Source organism: Condylura cristata, unplaced genomic scaffold (assembly GCF_000260355.1).
Source record: "Condylura cristata isolate star-nosed mole 26May11 unplaced genomic scaffold, ConCri1.0 scaffold00062, whole genome shotgun sequence".
In the NCBI taxonomy this organism is placed as follows: Eukaryota; Metazoa; Chordata; class Mammalia; order Eulipotyphla; family Talpidae; genus Condylura; species Condylura cristata.
Window position 1 is genome coordinate 148919 of NW_004567163.1, and position 1397 is coordinate 150315.

The 1397-nt window shown below is 66.0% G+C and overlaps 2 protein-coding genes across 2 annotated transcripts in view; one reads left to right on the forward strand and one right to left on the reverse strand.

The window, feature by feature from the left end:
* Positions 1–161: 161 nt before the first annotated feature.
* LOC101631243 (histone H2A type 3) lies at positions 162–786 on the reverse strand. Its single transcript, XM_004695394.2, has one exon. The coding sequence runs from the start codon at positions 732–734 to the stop codon at positions 342–344; it is 393 nt and encodes a 130-aa protein (XP_004695451.1). The 5' UTR covers positions 735–786; the 3' UTR covers positions 162–341.
* Positions 735–1397, forward strand: part of LOC101633301 (histone H2B type 3-B) — a 2474-nt gene continuing 1811 nt past the window's right edge. The window contains exons 1-2 of the mRNA XM_012734621.1: positions 735–801; positions 1033–1395. Of these exons, the coding sequence (XP_012590075.1) occupies positions 763–801; positions 1033–1395 (402 nt within the window). The 5' untranslated portion in view covers positions 735–762. The remainder of the gene's footprint in view (positions 802–1032; positions 1396–1397) is intronic.

Sequence of the window (1397 nt, forward strand, 5' to 3'; positions counted from 1 at the left end):
GTGCGTCCCGAGCGCGCTGCCACCTCGACCCTGGCGCTCCAGACGGCGGCGGCCGCAGGGGCGAGCGTCAGCCCCTCGGCGTCTACAGCCAGGCTGCAAGGCGACCCCGCGCATCTTCGCATTCCAGGGACCGTCGCCGCCGGGGCGGGGGCGGGGCCAGGCCCGAGGGGCGGCGCCTGCGCAACAAACGACTCACTGCCGCCGGCAGCGGCGCCCCTACGCGGAGCGAGCGCGGCGTGCGGCTCTTTTTCTGAGAACATGGGTGGCTCTGAAAAGAGCCTTTGGTATCGCAGGGCCCGGGCCGGGCCGGGCAGGGCGGTGCGGAGCGGCGACGCGCCGCCTCACTTGCCCTTCGCCTTGTGGTGGCTCTCCGTCTTCTTGGGCAGCAGCACGGCCTGGATGTTGGGCAGGACGCCGCCCTGCGCGATGGTCACGCGGCCCAACAGCTTGTTGAGCTCCTCGTCGTTGCGGATGGCCAGCTGCAGGTGGCGTGGGATGATGCGCGTCTTCTTGTTGTCGCGGGCCGCGTTGCCCGCCAGCTCCAGGATCTCAGCCGTCAGGTACTCCAGCACCGCCGCCAGGTACACCGGGGCGCCGGCGCCCACGCGCTCCGAGTAGTTGCCCTTGCGCAGCAGGCGGTGCACGCGACCCACGGGAAACTGCAGGCCGGCACGCGATGAGCGGGACTTAGCCTTGGCGCGCGCCTTGCCGCCCTGTTTGCCGCGACCAGACATCTCCGAGCTTACACAGGATCCCAAGCGAATGAGGGTCCGGACTACAGTGAGACAAGCGTGCGCCTCCGTGAGCCCTTATATATGGTTCGGGGGTAGGTCAGTCGGTGGCTTCCGATTGGGTAGCGACGGTAGCCAATCGGAACGGGAAGCCCGTATCTCCTCATTTGCATGTGCCCCACCAGGGATGACGTCATTCAGTCTCTGACCCTATCAGTAACTGGCAGCTTCTGATCCCTCATTTGAATACGGGACGTACAAATATGGTTGCGCTGAACGCTGGCGTTTTTTCTGTTTCTAGCCACCCGCCATCATGCCTGATCCCTCCAAGTCGGCGCCCGCGCCCAAGAAGGGCTCCAAGAAGGCGGTGACCAAGGCGCAGAAGAAGGACGGCAAGAAGCGCAAGCGCAGCCGCAAGGAGAGCTACTCCATCTACGTGTACAAGGTGCTCAAGCAGGTGCACCCCGACACGGGCATCTCGTCCAAGGCCATGGGCATCATGAACTCCTTCGTCAACGACATCTTCGAGCGCATCGCCAGCGAGGCTTCCCGCCTGGCGCACTACAACAAGCGCTCGACCATCACGTCGCGGGAGGTGCAGACGGCCGTGCGCCTGCTGCTGCCCGGCGAGCTGGCCAAGCACGCCGTGTCCGAGGGCACCAAGGC